This window comes from Papaver somniferum, chromosome 2, assembly GCF_003573695.1.
Source record: "Papaver somniferum cultivar HN1 chromosome 2, ASM357369v1, whole genome shotgun sequence".
In the NCBI taxonomy this organism is placed as follows: domain Eukaryota; kingdom Viridiplantae; phylum Streptophyta; class Magnoliopsida; order Ranunculales; family Papaveraceae; genus Papaver; species Papaver somniferum.
This window is the reverse complement of record NC_039359.1, coordinates 103633744-103649455: the sequence shown is the minus strand read 5'-3', so window position 1 is coordinate 103649455 and position 15712 is coordinate 103633744. Positions and strand designations below refer to the sequence as shown.

The 15712-nt window shown below is 37.6% G+C and overlaps 1 protein-coding gene across 6 annotated transcripts; it reads right to left on the bottom strand.

The window, feature by feature from the left end:
• Positions 1 to 7547: 7547 nt before the first annotated feature.
• LOC113348646 (WD repeat-containing protein 25-like) lies at positions 7548 to 15324 on the bottom strand. 6 transcript variants are annotated; one of them, XM_026592490.1, is made up of 8 exons: positions 15249 to 15303; positions 15141 to 15151; positions 13855 to 13960; positions 13003 to 13150; positions 10429 to 10721; positions 9476 to 9640; positions 8308 to 8792; positions 7548 to 7985 (listed from the first exon to the last, which is right to left on the bottom strand). In XM_026592490.1, the coding sequence occupies exons 5-8, from the start codon at positions 10706 to 10708 to the stop codon at positions 7614 to 7616; spliced, it is 1302 nt and encodes a 433-aa protein (XP_026448275.1). In that variant the 5' UTR covers positions 10709 to 10721; positions 13003 to 13150; positions 13855 to 13960; positions 15141 to 15151; positions 15249 to 15303; the 3' UTR covers positions 7548 to 7613. The 6 variants fall into 6 exon arrangements, with proteins under 6 accessions (XP_026448275.1, XP_026448272.1, XP_026448274.1 ...); XM_026592487.1 differs by having other exon boundaries at positions 15141 to 15324; XM_026592489.1 differs by lacking the exon at positions 15141 to 15151 and having other exon boundaries at positions 15249 to 15314.
• Positions 15325 to 15712: the final 388 nt, after the last annotated feature.

Below are 15712 nucleotides of genomic sequence, written 5' to 3'. Positions count from 1 at the left end.
TACTACCGAATATACACAATCTATTTACTAAAACTTGGTTTCTTATGTATATATGCATGGATCTATGACCACTTCCCTATCCTGAAGTTGGCCGGAGAGAACCCGGGGTGGTGCAAAGGTACTCCTAGAGGAACAAAGTATATATTTGAAGACAACCGTTCTAGGACAAAAAAGCAGCAGTTGATTCGCATGAGGGAGATTTTGGACCAATTGAAGGCATCGGACGTATGCTTTGATCCGTACAAGGAAGATCGAGCCAGTGGGCATATAAATGTTCGGTCGGACTTGTCCCTTTATTTTGGACCATTGTGGCACCCTACAGGATATGTGATGTATAACCCCTCTAGGGTGATGCGACAACACGGGTATATACAACATCAACCTGTGGAGAAAATGGGGGATTACTACAAATTGGAGTTGGAGTTGTGCTCTTCTAGTGGTGACAATCTCACGATTGTTCACACAGACCCACCTACTGTTCTTGATAACTGGGATAAGAGGAATGACTTCATTATCGACACTGGTAGACGAACCACCCGAGGTGATGAAAATTCTCCAGACTATATGAGTTGGTATAAAAACGTATCACATCCTTTGGTTATCCGTGAAATCAAATCCAACACTACTGCGGCGGGTTCAAGTTATAATTGTATCATCAAAGACAAACCAGCTGGTTATGATAGACTGGTGCGTGTTCTTATATTTTTGAGAAAGTCACAAAGAGGCATCCGCCCAAGGTGTCAGTATCAAAGACGGGTAAAAGAACTCGAGCTTCATCGAGCGCTGAAGGTGCTCCAACTGAAGGTGCTCAAACCCGTGGTCGTGCAGGACTGGGAGGTAGTCACGGTCGTAAAGTAAAGAAGAGCAGATAAATGACAATGATTTGTGTTGTACATTCGGAAGTTTGGGTAACTAAGTTTACTTCCGATTATTGCAAGTTCAAAATTTGAAAAGTATCAGTTTTTCCCAAATTCTGATTTTTGGGCCATCGTACATTCGGGACTTTACAAAAAAAAATTATCCTCTGAATATTACAAGTTCAAAACAAACCATGCCATGGCTCTAGGTGGTTCCAAGGGACAATATAGAAGGTTAGACAACCCATATTCGGAAGTTTGGGTAACTAAGTTTACTTCTGATTATTGCAAGTTCAAAATTTGAAAAGTATCAGTTTTTCCCAAATTCTGATTTTTGGGACATTGTACATTCAGGACTTTACAAAAAAAAATTATCCTCCGAATATTACAAGTTCAAAACAAACCATGCCATGGCTCTAGGTGGTTCCAAGGGCAAATATAGAAGGTTAGACAACCTATAGTCGGAAGTTTGGGTAACTAAGTTTACTTCCGATTATTGCAAGTTCAAAATTTGAAAAGTATCAGTTTTTCCCAAATTCTGATTTTTGGGCCATCGTACATTCGAGACTTTACAAAAAAAAATTATCCTCCGAATATTACAAGTTCAAAACAAACCATGCCATGGCTCTAGGTGGTTCCAAGGGCCAATATAGAAGGTTAGACAACCCATATTCGGAAGTTTGGGTAACTAAGTTTACTTCCGACTATTGCAAGTTCAAAATTTGAAAAGTATCAGTTTTTCCCAAATTCTGATTTTTGGGCCATCGTACATTCGGGACTTTACAAAAAAAAATTATCCTCCGAATATTACAAGTTCAAAACAAACCATGCCATGGCTCTAGGTGGTTCCAAGGGCCAATATAGAAGGTAAGACAACCCATATTCGGAAGTTTGGGTAACTAAGTTTACTTCCGATTATTTCAAGTTCAAAATTTGAAAAGTATCAGTTTTTCCCAAATTCTGATTTTTGGGCCATCGTACATTCGGGACTTTACAAAAAAAAATTATCCTCCGAATAATATAGTCGTGTTTAGAAATACCAACCTAATCGGTAGATAAAAATTTAAGTTCGCTACCGAATGTCTTATTCGGAGGGAATACGTGTATCGTTAGCAACCGATTGTAGTGCATCATTGATACGAAACCTCAACGGCCATATTTTCAGAAACCTCAACGGCCATATTTTCAAAAATTAGAGCCGTTGGAACTCTAATCTATATAAGGAGGGTAACCCCTCTCAGTTATTATTGAGTAAAAAATCAGAATGAAAAACCTTTTCAATGGCAAGTCCATCATCAATCGACAACATACTTCGAAGATGCAAGCGAACAACTACATCAATTGCAGCAATGGAAGAAGAAATACAAAAAAGGAACAAACAACCCAAAAAAATTAAACCATCGTTAGTGGCAACGAAGGAGGAGGAAGAGGAAATCAAGGCTAAGAAGCGAGGTGAAGAACAATTCCATCATAGAGAAAGATTAAAACAAGTTGAGGAAGAGACCGAATGGATAAAAAATTATTACATTGTGAAAGATCTACCCAAAGAACAGCAGGACGATCGTATATTTTGGATTAACGTTTCATTGGGTCCTTTTGTTGGTAAGTACAAGAAGCCACGCCACAATTATGAACCATCCCATGTTTCTTCAAGGGTGCACCATGTTATAAAATTGTGCACCGAGTACAACCGTATTCTTGCTAGGCACAGAGACGACAGGTTTGCGGCACAAGATGCTTATTCCAAGTGGAGAGGAGAGTCGTTTCTACATTTCGAAGCCGCGTTGATTGTTGCATCTCGGACTGGAAAAAAGAATAACATGTGATGTTTGAGTGCTGTAAATTCAAATTTTTAATATTAATCGGCGGTTTGATAAAATATGGAATTCCCGAATATGATTAATCGGATTGAAGTGTTATAATACTGTTGTTCCGATTACATAGTTTCAAAAAAAATTATAGCCGTGCCTCGAAATACCCACCAAATCGGTAGATAGATATTTAAGAGTTCTACCGATTATAATATTCAGAATCAAAACGTGTATCATTACCAACCGATTATAATATTCGGAATCAAAACGTGTATCAAAGAGCCCGATTCCTACATTCGGGAGACAACATTGTATTTTTTGCGACCGATTAAATCATATATCTTCACAAAAAAGTTTCCAAAAAACTTGTACAAATTACATGTTCGAAAAAAAAACGATCAAACATCGTCATCATCCGAGGGGATCAATTCGAGTAACTCAGCGGGAAAGTTGTTGTCCATAACGCGATCCCAATCAACCATGTTGGACTCATATTGTTTCACCCAATCCTTGCAATGGTTCATCGGGAAGTAATCGTGCCACTTACTCAACGGAGGTAACGGACAATCTTTCTTTACTCTTAAACCGATAAAATGCATTTCATTCACAAATGCCATTACGATTCTTCTATTTAACCGACTCGTCGCAAGCCGTTCTTGTGGGTGCAAACGTCATGCTAAGTCCATACATAGGAGGAACAAAGAAATGTACCACGCAATTCAAAACGTCCGCTAGGAGATATCCAAATTTAGGCATTGTCATCCAATACTTGGATCCGATTGTCTTCAATCCCTTTCGGCACTTCACACGCGCAACTAAGTCTTTGAACTCTTGTTCTTTGTCGTATCTATCTCCTCGCCTCATCATCCATATAAAAACCCTTGTCCTTCACTAGTTGTACCGCCATCTTATTTCTTAAATATTGGCATTGGGTGACATCTTCGATATCCGCCTCTCTAAAGTAACCCATTTGTTCCGTAGCAACGTGAAACCCACAATTTCCATCCCCATCAACGTCGGTCGAAAAAACAAATGGAATGATAAGTGGAGGGAGTTGTTCCAAATACTCTTTGTATATTGTATATGTGGATCGATTTGGTCTTCCATTAAGATCTCTAGGGCAACGAAGAGTACCTTTGTCCTCTTTTATAGTAAAATTTCCATTGGTTGGGTTTGTTGCGAGGCGTTCATTTGCTCAACAACTTCTTCGACAACATTGGGTTGACTTACTTGAGAAGGCTCTGTAGAGATCTTTGGCCTTACTTGTCGGGTGGTTGGTCCACTTTGATCATTTCTTGGACGACCTCTTTTCTTAGGTTCCGGCTCATCTTCAAATTCGGCTTCCGAACGCTCGTGCCTAGACAATATTCTTTTATTAGACAAATATCCTTCAATCTTTTCTTTGGATGGTCCTCGACACTTCGGTGTTCGGCCTACCGTGTTCTTTTGCTTAATAGGTTCATCAACCTCCCTTAAACAAGGGTGAAGGGCTTCCTCCAAATTATGCATCAATATTTGCTTTTTGGTGCCGTTTGATGTAGCGTAACGCTCGGCTATTCGTGCACACAATTCCGACTCCAAGAAAGACGGACCATCAACTACCGGGGTGTTCGGAGTGAAATTTAATTGCTTCCAAAATGGATGGATGAATATCATTGATGTCAATCACTTCAACATACCTACCCAACTTATGAACACGGGAGTCCAATACCTATCATATCCTTGCAAACACAAACCGTATTCTCGTCATCATAAGTTTTATATAACTTCAATTGTTTCATCATGCGATTTATTGCCCATCTTGAAACTTTATGAACAACTCCCCTTAGAAGCAATTTTTCCTTAATATGTTCCATCGGGAATTGGTGTACACTAAATTGCATACATTTCCTAATCTTTACGAGATCACGATTGGTGAATTCATGGATTGCTTCTTGGATCGACACAACTCCATTTTGACTACCAATTAGTATTTTCTTTAGTCGACCATGAGACCCCTCCGCAATGCTTGTCGCCTCGTTCTTGAAGTTACGATATTCATATGTCCATGCAAACACAAACCTCTCCTTAATCGTTAACCATTGTTTTTTACAATACTCAACCGGTTTTGGGTAGTCCGTGCCGTATTCATCCTCAAATTTCTTCAAGTTACATTCGTAAATTTCCTCGGTCATCGACCAAACGATTTTGTCCCATGCTTTCATGAACATTTTCCAAATAATTCCATCCTCCTTCCACTTTTCTTCAAATAACCTATCCTCTTCCTTACGTTCTTCCACGGTTAATTTACTAATGCGCTCATCCTCTTCCTTTGACCTCTTGGTACCCTTCCTTGGTCTTTTAGCTTGGAAATGATGATGGCAATTGGTTTTGAGATTGCATTGAATGTGCCACGTACATTGCAAGTTTTGGGCTTCCGGAAACACTACCGCTATTGCATGCATTAAGGCTTGATCGTTATCCGTTACAATAACCCTTGGAAAATTATCACCGTTATAAATGGACCTCAACGTCTCCAACATCCAAATGAAACTCACTGTTCTCATGATCCATTAAACCCCATGCAATCGTAAACGTGTTTTTGTCCGAAGTATGGCAAGCAATGTTCAACAACGCATGTTATACTTGTTTGTCTTATAAGTAGCATCTATCAACAAAATTTGATGAAAGCATTGAGCCAATTGGATCATTTCGAGGATGTGCCAAGAAAATACGAACCACTATACCATCCTTTTCTTCCCTTCTCAAGGTGTAGCCGTGTAACTCCGCTAACCACTCCGATTGTTGCATGACCGTTCTACCATCCCATTCAGTCCTTTTGATCGTAGCTAGGGCCGACTTAATTGTAGACAAAGAAGACAAGTTGTGGGGTCGTCCGCCTTTATTTTACTTAAGATCGCACTCGCTTTTTGGATCCGCATAGACCTCACCGTCTGCATTTGATGTGGTTTTAACTTGGCAACCATTACATGTCCAATTAAATCCAACGGATCATCATGGTTGTGACAACCGTTATCAACTTTATACATTTTATACTCTTTACCTTTAATACCATCGGGCTTATAGAAGACAATCTTAAATGGGCATCCTATCTTCTTGGTATTGCTTCGGTATTTCCTATTCGTCATCCGTACGTACTTACTATTCTTTCCCTCGTGACTCTTTCGCGTCCCACCTCGCTCACAAATCATTTCAAATCGAGTGTCACTAACATGATTATTTTGAACTACCACGCACATGTTATCTTTTGCCTTGTTCATAAGCCATTCCTTTGCCTCCTTCTTACTTCCAAATGTCTAAACGTGCATAAAAAAAACAAATCTAATAAGCATAACCATTTAACATATAAATTTTGAAAAAAAAAAAGAAAAGTAGTAATGAGTATACCAAATCGTTTGCATAGTATAGGGAAGTGTCGGGCCTCAAATAGAAATCATCAACAAACTCTTCAACGGCCTGCATATGAAAGCAACAAATTATTATACAATAATCAGAGGTTATTAAATAAGTCAAACTGCCGAATATACTATATTCGGAATCCTATCGGTTACCCAAAACATCCGATTTATGCAAATGAATGTACACAGTTTACTGAGTGCAAAAAATGATATAATCGGAATCTAAAATATATAGTAAAACAGCCGAATATAAATAACCGGGAGATAACTTTAATCGATAAACATCTGATTTTCAAGTTTTCGGAAATTTTATTTTGAGGCCACTGTTATATTGGGCAGTCAAATAATATTAAACTATTACCGATTGTAAAGGATAAGAATACTGAGTTTTGAAATTTTTTGAGGAATTCGTTTTTGGGGCCATTCGGAGGTAAATAACTCTACATAACTACCGAATGTAGATTTTTTTGGAAAACCAGTTTGGGGTTTTTTCTCATATTCGGCAGTAAACTACTATCTTGGAACTACCGAATATACATATTTGGTACTCAGTGTGTTATATTCGTAAGTTTATTCGAGAAATTATCTACCGAATCTGGGTAGTTCATGGCATTCAATGCATGCAATAATCGGTTTTTCTTGTTTACAAAAGCACACAAACGCATGCAAATCGAGTATTTGAGTTTCTTAACACAATACCTGTGTTTTACATGCATCGTTAGCTTCAATATCAGGCGATTCTCCATTTTCTTCCATGAAAGGATCGTCTAGGTTTTCCTCTCCACAAAAGTTTGGATCATTCAACATATACCCCAAATCGTCTTCGCCATGATTCTCACCTTCTTCTTCATATCCATCCATTTTTGTAGTGATAAAATGGGTTTTCCCTTTTTTCCTTCACCTTCTTCTCTATAACTCTAACAACTCAAAAATGAAAAAGAAATGGAAAAAATGAAACAGAAATCATTCTAATACTGCACCGACTACAATCGGAAGTCTGGGTAAATTTTTGTCTTCCGATTGAAATCGGAGGATAAAAATGTTATCATATCCTCCGAATATATAAGGGTAATTTTGCCATTACGAATTACGCGAGATAAGGACTGGCTACATTTTCCCTTTGGGTGACCTTTTTTGTTTTATTGTTGGCCCCTAAATCCTTTTGAGTGGCCCCTAAAAACCGCGAGGTTGTTTTGGTACTTCAAGACCTATTGTCCAAAAAATCTAAAAGGTTCCAATTTTGTTACTCTAATAGTATCTTTAGAAATGGTACCTTACTTTGCTTGAAACACAACTCTTGTCATTTCCATTCCCTCTTTCATTTTTCAGTCTCCATCTCTTCAATTTTCCCTTCCAATATTACAAACCCCTTGACCCCTTCATGTCTCTTTCCAAAACCTAACTTCATGAACTCTGAAACCATCATTGTTGTCTAGATATTTTGATAGCGGAAGGGATGATGTTTTCCCTTTTATAGTTGCTAAAAGAAACCCCTAGAAGGAAATATAGTTTAGTGAAATGATGAAGCAGTTGTACAGATTTCATTCTCACTCAAACACTGAAACATCTCCGTTCCAACTACAAGAAGCAATCACATTCGGAATAAAAGGATGGAAAGCAACATCAATGCATGCATGCTCATATGCTTTTAGTTTCTTCACGATCTCTGTTGACCTATAGTTATACAAGTAAATACACCCATTAGATGAACCTGAAGCAAGTCTCTCTCCATCAGAGCTAAAATTACACTTGATAGGGAATCCAGATACTCCATGCTTCGCATACATCTTGAACTTATCAAACCTGAAAGGTGGTTTGGAGGAGAATATCCCAATGTAGTTTCCATTTGATTGGGCCACGAAAAAAGGTTCAAAAGGATGATACCTAATACAAGGGCATGTGTACGCTTCCACATAAACCTGATACCCAACAAAAGAGAAGATAAGTAAAATAAGGCTGACACCTTTATATAGAAGCATTCTAAGACCTGGACGTTTAAAATTAAAGAGTACCAGAACAGTTATCCAGTGTAAGTATATGTAGCAAATTTCATCATCAAAATTTTGAAATGGGATTTTCTTTTTTCTTTTTTTTTTTTGTTTCTGATACGTAGACCTAATTGCACTATCTCATATCATAAATTCATAAGAATGTCGAAGTGTATCTAAGTAAATGTAAGGAAAAGCGTATCTGAAAAATGGGGAAGAAGTGAGAGCAAAACAGTGAATTGGGTCTTTTTACCTGATTAGAGAGAGGTATTTGCCTAGAGAGATCCCAAACAACAATTGCATTCTCAGTGACCATGCCCTTGGACACATCACTGGATGAGATGAAACGTTTGGAATCAATACTGAAATCAACATCTTGGATAGGCCCGAGGCCTCGTATGTATTCCTGCACTGGCTTGCAAGTTCTTATATCCCACAGTCTAATGATGCCCTTTGATCCTCCAGAAAGAAAGAGGTTAGAGTTATCAGGATGGAATTTAATAACACCAACAACTTGATCCTCATTGAAGAACTGTTTTTCTATTCCTTTCTCGACATCAATTAATCTTGATGAACAATCATATCCACAAGCAAGTAAGGATAGTCCCTGCTTTGACCACCTCACATCCTTAACTGCTGCTGAGTGATAGTTAATAGCACATGCTTTCTTTTCACCTCTACTCCATACATTCCATATGCATACAGAATTATCCATTCCGGCAGAAGCAAGAAGATGGGCTGCAAGGATAAATATATTTATAAGAACAAAGAAAATAAGGCCACAGAGTTTATAACTTCCGATGCAAGTTTATAAGATAATCATCAGAGGTACAAAAAGAGATTGTCAGAATGTTTCAACAGTAAGGAAATATGCTTTAAAACAACGAATAATCATCTCGGAGGTACAATAAGAGATTGACAGAATGTTTCAACGGTAAGGAAATATGCTACAAAACAATGAATAGGAGGAGTATTGTTGGCAAAAATAATATACCCCAGACCTTAATTTTTGCGTATCCAAGATTCAAGGAAACATAGCAAGTAGACAAAGACCAATCCCTGGAGGCCTGGACTCATATTTTAGCAGATACTTTAACGAAGCCAACTATCTTGAACTCCGTCAGAGGAAGTCCTTATCCACTTTTAGCTGCAAGGTTCTGCTTCTAACACAATGCTACTAAGAACTAGTCATTCAATTTCTATTTAGTATTATGCATTTTCTTTGTATATTTAGCACGTTCAAAATCGCCAGCCTTGAAGATCTACTGTTCTACTAGACAGCAATTCGAGAACAAAACATGAGAACTCATTTACAATTTACCAAGAGAGCTACAAGAGTTGTTAATAAAAGAGGTAACTAACAAAAGTAAGAGCGAGCAAAGACATAACGGTGTTCAAAATTCATTGTAAAAACTTCTCACCATGAGTTGGCGACCAATGAATAGCATTGACAGCCTTCTTGTGTCCATTTAGAGAAACAGACAACCTTTCGGGAGTTTTGTTGTGATGTTTTGATTCATTTACTCGACTCCTCGGAGATGACAACATATCAGACTGCAGATCAGAATCTGAAATACTTCCTATCACTGTTAATAAAGAAAAGAAGTTCAGGCAAAAGCTGATTATACAGATTGAAAAGAGATATAAGACATGTGAATCTCATCCCTAGAAACCAAAACTTAAGGGTGCCATCAAGGAAACGGAGGGAGCTCTTTTATGTATAATTTAAAGAAGGTCACAATTTTGCGTTGAATGCTAAGACATGACAGACAGGGAGTATCGAAAATAAGAGAAAACAAGTCTCAGCGGCAAGATTGAAGCCGACTGTTTCCAGTCAAGCTTGAAAGAGTTCCACGGAATGATCAGTTATGCCAATCAATTATTTCATGTATTCGCAAGTGAACATGCTGCTGATATCGTACATGCCTCTGAATAACATGTGAGAAAGAGAAAACAATCCAATTTTGAACAAGTGTCTTCCCGTCATTCCCGAACCCGCTATTCTCCTCCTAAAACTTAAACTTATTCAGTCTGTTGATATGAGTAATGAGATCAAATTGGCATCATACACAGACAGTGAAATTTATACCGTGCTCAAGAGTGAAGAGTGGATTAATCTCCGGAACGAAGTAATCATTCCAATGCATGAAGGGTGAAAATGATGGTAGTATGGTACAAAGTATCAATCATTTTATGGTATACATATGGGATGCTAATAATGGTGGAGATGTCTTTCATGAAGTCCATTAAGAAAATTTTAAAAAGCTAGTTTCATGTTAAAATTGCACGAACATTAAACGTTAAAACAAAGTAATAATCGATTCAGGAACAACGGACAGGTTATAAGATGAAGAAGGATAAGTGGAGTAAAAACCAGGTGATGTGATAACCGTGGTAGGTGGTGGTTTCAATTCAGAAGCAGCTGAAGATCCCATCATTGAACGCTCTCTCTTTGAGATATATCTTCCAGCAACTGGAGCTTCTTTTTGCAAATCTAAGGAGTATAATTTGGGACAAGGTTGCATTGATGGTTTACCGACTTGGAAAGTTGAATGATTTTCACATCTCATTCGCTTTATTGGAGGTTGACCCGAACTCTTTTTTTCATCTTCATCATCAGAAACAGTTGCATATGCATTGCGCAAAAGGTCCATGGCCAAAAAATGTCTGAAATAAAAGAATTCAGTCACTAAATTTGGATTTCGTTAGCTTAAACTTGATATAACAACCTATACATGTAACGGCCCACTTCGAATTTTAAGTTGGCCACCCTAAAATCCCAAGTGTTACTCATGGACAATTTTACATACTCAAACCGTCAAAAGCCAACCAGCACATTCACATTATTATTTAAAAAAATTGACAAAAATCAAAAAGTTCAATAAATATCTTGGAAACAAAATAATTCTCGACTCACGGGTCAGTCCCAAGATAGTGAGGGTTGGTCCCAAAATAGTGCTAACAATTCGTGAAAAGAAAACAAACATTTAAGTAGCTTGGCCAACCCCTTTCAACATACAAAGAAAAATAGCTTTTCAGACGACAATGCTACAATTTAAGTCGCTCCACAGTCGCAGTGTCCTAAAAAATAGTAAGTTGGATCAGACCCCAACTAATAGTAGGCTTTCGCACGCTTATAGCCTCTTTAGGTTGTTCCAATAGATCAAAAATATAGTTGAAAAAAAAATAACGATACAAATTAAGGGCGACCAATTTATTTAAAACCAACTGTAAGGAAGAAAATAATTTGGTAAAGGCGATCCTTGATCATTCGCAAGCAGGTTACTCAAATATACTTCAAATTAATGAACCAAAACTACTCAGGTAAAGAAGTACACACCTAGTTAATACATCCTACTCTCTTAATCTTAATTAGCTACTACTGCATGCTCACTAATAATACATCTGAATCCAATCATGATACGAACTAGTATTCGGTCCACTTAGAAAACCAGCCGTGCGTTGTAGAACTAAGTGTTAGCATCGATCTTTCAATCCAATGGCACCATATATTATCATGTGACCCCTCGGTGATCGCAATTTTAGTCCAATGACACCATATATATCATGCGACCATTCGGTCATCGCATTCTAAAACCATGGAAACCGAGCCAACCGCGGTACCGCACATAAACAATATACACTCACATATTAATGTAAATCCTCTTTTTATTGCACGCAAATCACTAGTATCCGTCTTCCCAAAGTGCCACAGCTAGCGCTAGATGGCAGTCACAACTTATAGCAGAAACTCAGTGAGACTTAATCACGTCTTATATACAATCCATACGCACTATCCGACTATTACGGTTCACCTAATGCTCCAACTTCCTAAGAACACTATAACCACAACATGAGTAATGGACTCTATCGGTTCACCTAATGCTCCAACTTCCTAAGAACACTATAACCACAACATGAGTAATGGACTCTATAGACTTCCAAAACAGGAGTACTACTCCACTTACACCACGCAAAAAGTTGTCCAGTGACTCTTTATCATTAACCAGTAAAATTCTAGCTATCTAGCACAGCTGCACAGTACATTTCCAAAAAGGGGTCACTTTTCCCTAATAGTCGAGGACAGTATTATGTATAGGTATACACTATACAATACAAGGAAATTCAAAAGGAAAATGTTCCCTTTAAAAAATATCTAGTATACCTCACCAGGTCTAGTCATAATATGGTCTAGCACACTAGCAGTATAGCAAACTGACATAGTTGCACATTAATCCTAGCATGGTAACTGATCAAGACTTATTATAAAAGCAATATTTGCAAGCAGTATCATAGTAAACTAGGTATCAAAAACTACTACGATAATGAAAAGATCAGTAGTAGATGTGTCTTCCCTATTTCCTAACTTTAGGTCAAGGAAACATCCACATCAACCATATTTAAATCCAAAAATATGAAAGCCATACAAAGTACCATATTGTATACCAGCTGCTGTTAAAGGCGCCGCTTAGGCATGCCTTAGGCGTGAAAGTGGCATTATTTTCCACTGGGCGCCACGCAGTGGAAAAATAGATGCCACTTTCAAAATTGGTGCCCCGGACGTGCTATTTTGGGCCCTCGGGCCAAGGCACCAGTTGCCTGGGCATCAAAAAGGTGTGTTTAAAAAGACTTTCCGAATCTATTTCCTAGTTGAACGTGATTGATGTAATTAATATATGGAAACATATGATTGATGCCATCAATATATGGAAACATAAAGAGTTTTACATTCTTTTTTAAACTAAATGGACATGATTGGTGGAATGTAATTGTGATCTTCTTTTCTATCTATAATACTTATGTGCCTACTACAGTCATACGCCGCGGGTCTGGGATTTTACACCCGGCACCGGGCGGCGCCTTACGCCCATGAGAACATAGTGGAAAATGAAATCAGCTGCTTGTATTGAGAAAAACCCGTTAAGATAATAAAAGTGAGAAAACCTACCTGTACAGTCCCAGACGTCCTTCCGCCAAAAGAAACCAAACACTTAACTTGTTCTTCTGTCTTTTAATTTTTCTCCAAGTAAGAGCCGCTGATTTTCTCTCTCTTCAATTCTCGTCATCTTTAGACTCTCTTTTGTAAGAGAGAAGCCCTAAGAATATATATGCGGCAAATAAGTTTTAGAAATAGGATGCCTAATAATCTTAGGAATATCTTAGGTACCCAGCCCGAACTAAATGGGGTGAACTGATTTAACACATGAGCCCATTAAACAACCTATGCAGTCCACAATGGAAATATCCAACTAATTTAATTGAAAAACGAAAAAATGGGGTTTTACAATACAGATTATGCTTTTCAAAAGATAATGTAAACTGGACGAACGCTGCCATGGTGGGGCGAGGAAGAAACAAATGCGATAACATTTCGCAATGCACATCAAAAGCAAATGAAAACTAAGTCCACCAACAGTAAAAATAACAGCACAAGTCCTAACACTAATAGCTCTTGAATAACCCTCACTAGCATAACCAGCATTAAGTTAGCGCAAACTAGCTCTTTATTTTTAATAATTATAGCAACATAAGCAAACAGACGAAACATATTCAAGAAAAGGAAAAAAGTGGTGAGAGAGAGTATTGGCACATCAACGAGTCCATCATAGCTCATCACCTACATTAAAGGCATGATATATTTTTTCTTCATAATTCATCCAAAACAGATGATATATTCATCCATCACAATCCAAGTATATATTAGCAGAATATATCCCTTGGTTTCAAGTTGCATAATTGTCCCCAGATCTGTAATATTTTCCCCAAAGAAGATTCAAAAAACAAATTGGCAAGAACATACTCTCAAGAATCAAGCACCAGCAGCAATGAAGAGAATTGCTAAACTTGTCCCTGTTAACCTAATTCCAGGCGCTTATTCCTTCCTTCGAATCTTGAATCTCTGCAACCTGAATAGTTAACAAAAAGAGTTAGTTTCTAACCAAAAAAATATCACAAAGCACTTACTTAGTTGCTGATATGAGCACACATAAATTGGGGTTGGTAGGAAAGGAAATAACACCAAACTAAAATCAGATGACACTGAACGCTATTCTTTGGTCACTAACTTTATTGCGAAAAATAAGCACCTAGTTTGCTAGCAGAATTAAACTGACTTCAAACTACAGAAAGTAAAGACCTGTGAGTTCTAATGTGTATTGTATTGTAACTATAGTAACTCATACATAAGGGTGGTCTTCCACTAGTTTTTACTAAGACCACCATATAGAAATGCTCTGTAATGAGAAGTGGAAAAAGAGAATAACACACAATGGAAAGAAATTGAAACTTTTGAGGTTGTCCAATAAAGACATGGGTGAAGGCAACAAATATCCCCCATGTGTACATGTCTTGCGAATTCTGTGGCTTTCATTTCGCACAAGACGACATCCAGAAAATGGAACCGTTCTCTAGATGCTTGCAAGTATAATGCGAAGACCCCCAAAAAACACAAGACAGAAAAAAAGCCTCAAAGAAAATTATGGGGTAGCACAGAAGCAAGACTGCCTGCTTGATGCCAAATTGCTGGAGAAATCCACAAATCAGCCTAGGTGAAGCCACTTTGTAATGCCAAACGAGAAGAAGACATTGCAAATACAACTGAATGCCAGCAAGCTAAACCGGACTATATATGCACAGGGAACTCCAATTTTCAGGTATAATTTAGTTGCAGGAGAATTCACAAATAAGCTTAAGTGAAGCCGGTTTGAAGTGCCAGAAAAGAAAAAGTCATTGCCTACACAACCATATATGAGCAAGCTAATCTGGAGTACACAGAAACTCCAACTTTCGGCTACAGTATTTTCTTAGCAAAACAAACTCTTACTCCTGAGGTCCCTCTATATGCTTTTGACTGCTCTATTCGGTTTCTCGTTTGGTAAGTTCACAATTTATGCTGCTCGTATTGCAAGAAAAATTGATTTTGGAAACCCTAAAGTAAATTAATGTAGTAGCAATGGCAATAACATTTTAAAGGAGAAGGATGCAGTAATCAGTAATTGCAAAATATGGCATGCACCAAGAACCCAGAAAGAGTGGCAGGACTCTATATAAATCTATGATCTTTCACATAATAATTTCAATACTTACCCGTATTTGAGCTGACAAGGTTGAGTGAAAGCAAAATCTCCTCTACTCAGAATCAGGGTTCATAATAATAAAGATCAAAAATTAATTGAATGGGTTAACAGTTAATACCATCACACCTTGCGACTTCGAGCATCATCCATTCCGATTTCTGACCTAGTTATGTGTTCAATAAATATAAATAACTTGAAGGGGATGAAACTGGTAATATAGAGTAGACTTTCTACTGATTTTCAGATCATAATGTATAGAATATGGATAGGGGGAGACCCCATGCATAGCAAATGTCCAAATTACCCTCTCTCTTTTTTTTTGAAGCATGCATTTTTTGAAATTAGTTTGGGTTTTGCTAGAGTTTTGAAGCTAAGCATGCATCCATTTGGGAATATGGTCATTTTTGGCATAAACGTAGAGTTTTTGTAAGAGGAATATATCCCCAAAATATTAACTTCATATTTCTTACCATTTGATTTTTATTCACAAAAATGATGTCCACTATGTGAGATAGTGTGAGGGGATCCTTCCTCATTTATATATTTCTATACAAAATTCAAACATTTAAATACAGAAAATAC

Coding starts and splice junctions, on each gene's coding strand:
- LOC113348646 (XM_026592487.1), bottom strand. CDS start 10,708: ATGGACCTTTTGCGCAATGCATATGCAACTGTTTCTGATGATGAAGAT. Junction 8,793..9,475: donor TCATTGGTCGCCAACTCATG/GTGAGAAGTTTT, acceptor TTATCCTTGCAG/CCCATCTTCTTGCTTCTGCC. Junction 7,986..8,307: donor AAATACCTCTCTCTAATCAG/GTAAAAAGACCC, acceptor GTTGGGTATCAG/GTTTATGTGGAAGCGTACAC.